Here is a 2732-nt window from a genome sequence, read left to right on the forward strand (position 1 = left end):
TCAAAAGTGGTGAAGCATAGGTTGTTGCCGATCTTAACGAGTAGCTCAGCATAGTCAGCTCAATTGTTTAGCTCGTTAATCTTAACGAGCAAAAACTGCTGCTCAGCTCGGCTCGTTCAACAAAGTCGAACAAACGAGCAATCATTTAACTCGCCGAGCTTCGAGCTTTTTATCCAGCCCTAGTGGTAGGGCGATGAATAGGTTTCACTCACAAAACAGACAAATGAGGATAGGCGGCAAAGCGAATTTGGGAGGGCCCTTGAAGATTGGCGAACCCAACCCTAAGCGTCATGAAATTGCTAAAAATAACCGCGATACACACACGATAGATCTTACACAACAAGGCTGACACACCGATGGAGACGACACACACGCTAGACGCTACGCTACAAAAGAATTAAAATCACGGCCAGCAAAGATGCAGGACTTGGTGTTGGGTCGCCGCAGATCGGCACCAGCATACAACAGTGGCGTCGCCGCAGATCGGCAGGCTGTGGCCCTGCCCGGTTCCCGTGCGGCAGATAACTAGGCTGCGGTGCACTGCTCGCGGGCGAAGCCGACGCGGCCGTTGGGCACGTCGAAGAGTACACGGTGGTTCTGCTGCTGCATGCTGGCGATGACGTTGAGCACCGTGTTGACGCCGTCGGGGGCCGCCGCCATGGCCAGGCAGCTGGTGGTGCCGTACGTGCTGTGGATCACCAGGTTCTCCTCCGGCAACGTCACCTGCATGCCCGTGAACATGAACGTGACCGGCGGCCACTTCACGGTCGTGTTGTAGCACGTGTCGAACCCGCCGAGGGAGGAGACGGGGGCGCCGCGGATGCGGTGGCGGACCTCGTCGCGCACGGCCGCGTACGCCGGCGCCACGAGCCTGGTGAACATGGTGCCGGAGTCGAGCACTGTGCCGGCGCCGGTGGCCGGGTCGAACGCCAGCGCGGAGGGCGGGATGGGCACCACCTTCTTGCCGACGCGGACGCCGGTCATACCGACGTAGTAGAGCGAGGAGCGGTGCGGGTTGGCGAGCAGCGGCGTGGTCTTGATCCGCAGCGGCTGGCCCTTGCGGCCGAGCCGGAGCGTGCCGGAGAAGTTGAGGGACTTGAAGCTCGGGAGGCAGTAGGAGAAGGTGCCCTCGTACATGTCCTTGGTCTGCGACAGGAACGACAGCGCCCCGCGGCCGAGCCCCAGCAGGCCCTGCGGCGGCGCGGCCGTGCCGGTGGCCTTCTGCAGGCAGCCGAAGGTGTAGCCCTTCACGACGTTGTTGGCGACGGCGAGGGAGTCCTGCGACAGCGCGGCCTCCAGGGAGGAGTCGGCGTAGGTGAGGCTGAAGCCGCAGGACTTGGTGTTGGGCGAGCAGGACGGGTTCGGCGCCCCCGCGCACGCCGGCGAGCCGCACGGCACGGCGCGGTACGAGGTGGAGGCGGCCGGGTTGAAGGGGCTGGCGGTGGGGCAGCCCGCGCACCCGGAGCAGGGGATCCACGCCGCGTCGTTGCTGGTGTCGACGGCGAGCAGCAGCTGCTGCGGCGGGGTCCCCAGGCGCGCGCGCACCACGTACGTCGGCGTCTGCAGCAGCTGCCGCCCGGACGCGATCGGCGCGTACGCCCGCCCGGCCACGGCCAGCGAGTCGAGGTACAGCAGCCGCGACGTGTCCCGGGAGGCCTGGTCCGCGAGGAACCCCGTCCAGGACGGCGCCGCGGCCGCGTCGTTGCCCAGCGGCGAGCAGGGCCCGAACGCGTGCGAGACCTGCAGCGTTGCTCCTGAGTCCGGTGGCGTAGCCGGGCATGACGGATGCGACGCCGCCGCCACCGCAGCAAGCAGTGCTACCACGGTCCACAGAGCGACGCCGCGGAGCGCCATTATCGCTGTACGAACAACCGAGAGCTAAGCTAGCCTTGAAGCGTGGCGGTGAGGTGAGGATGTGCCACACCGACACAATGTGGCTATATAGCGCCAGCGGGAAGCGGAGCACGTGAGCCGTGACGCGCGCGATGGAACACGGCCAGCGCCCGTGCCATGGCCAATGGCGCGCCCGTGAGGTCTCGCCCTGGACGTATTTGCCGATGGCCATGCTCTCGCAGCTGGACCCCGTATACGTCGTACGCGCGACGAGCGGCATGCCTGCACGCCAGCGTGCGTCTGCGCAAGCTCGTGATCTGAGTCTGCCGCCGACTCCGACCCCTCGGCCAATGAATGCTCTCCACGTCTGCCCGGCGCGTCGAGCTTCGTGTCGGCAAGCTCTGTTTCAGCCTGCTCGTCGCAGAGAAGTCTTGTCTTTGCATGGCGGTGGCCATGCCTCCCACCGGGTCTGTTGGAGGAATGAATGCTCCTAGTCTATGGACCAAGAGCAAATATCAGAAAACCACCACAATTGTTGAAATTATGATTCACACAACCAAAAACGAGATTTGTTTTTCTGACAATCAATATCATATTTATTTAAATACATGCGTATCTCATATATATTTAAATACATGAGCTATCTCTAGCGATTACAAAATACTCATGTATTTAAATAAATATGATATTGATTGTCAGAAAACCAGAAAATCTAGTACAAGGTCTTCAAACTCATATTTTCCATGGCATAATCTTGTACTTTTTTGAAAGCTCATGTACACAAATAACATATATATTGAACCACAGGGCAGAAGTCAACAAAATAAATAAATGGGTAAATCTCTAGAAATCTACGAGGTCTAGGTAAGTTATAAACAGTACCACGTAGTGTAGATTAG

General features: G+C 59.8%; 1 protein-coding gene across 1 annotated transcript; it reads right to left on the bottom strand.

Moving 5' to 3' along the window:
• Nucleotides 1-525: 525 nt before the first annotated feature.
• On the bottom strand, nt 526-1854 carry LOC124673466 (aspartyl protease AED3-like). Its single transcript, XM_047209544.1, has one exon. The coding sequence runs from the start codon at nt 1852-1854 to the stop codon at nt 526-528; it is 1329 nt and encodes a 442-aa protein (XP_047065500.1).
• Nucleotides 1855-2732: the final 878 nt, after the last annotated feature.

The sequence above is a fragment of the Lolium rigidum genome, chromosome 7, assembly GCF_022539505.1.
Source record: "Lolium rigidum isolate FL_2022 chromosome 7, APGP_CSIRO_Lrig_0.1, whole genome shotgun sequence".
In the NCBI taxonomy this organism is placed as follows: domain Eukaryota; kingdom Viridiplantae; phylum Streptophyta; class Magnoliopsida; order Poales; family Poaceae; genus Lolium; species Lolium rigidum.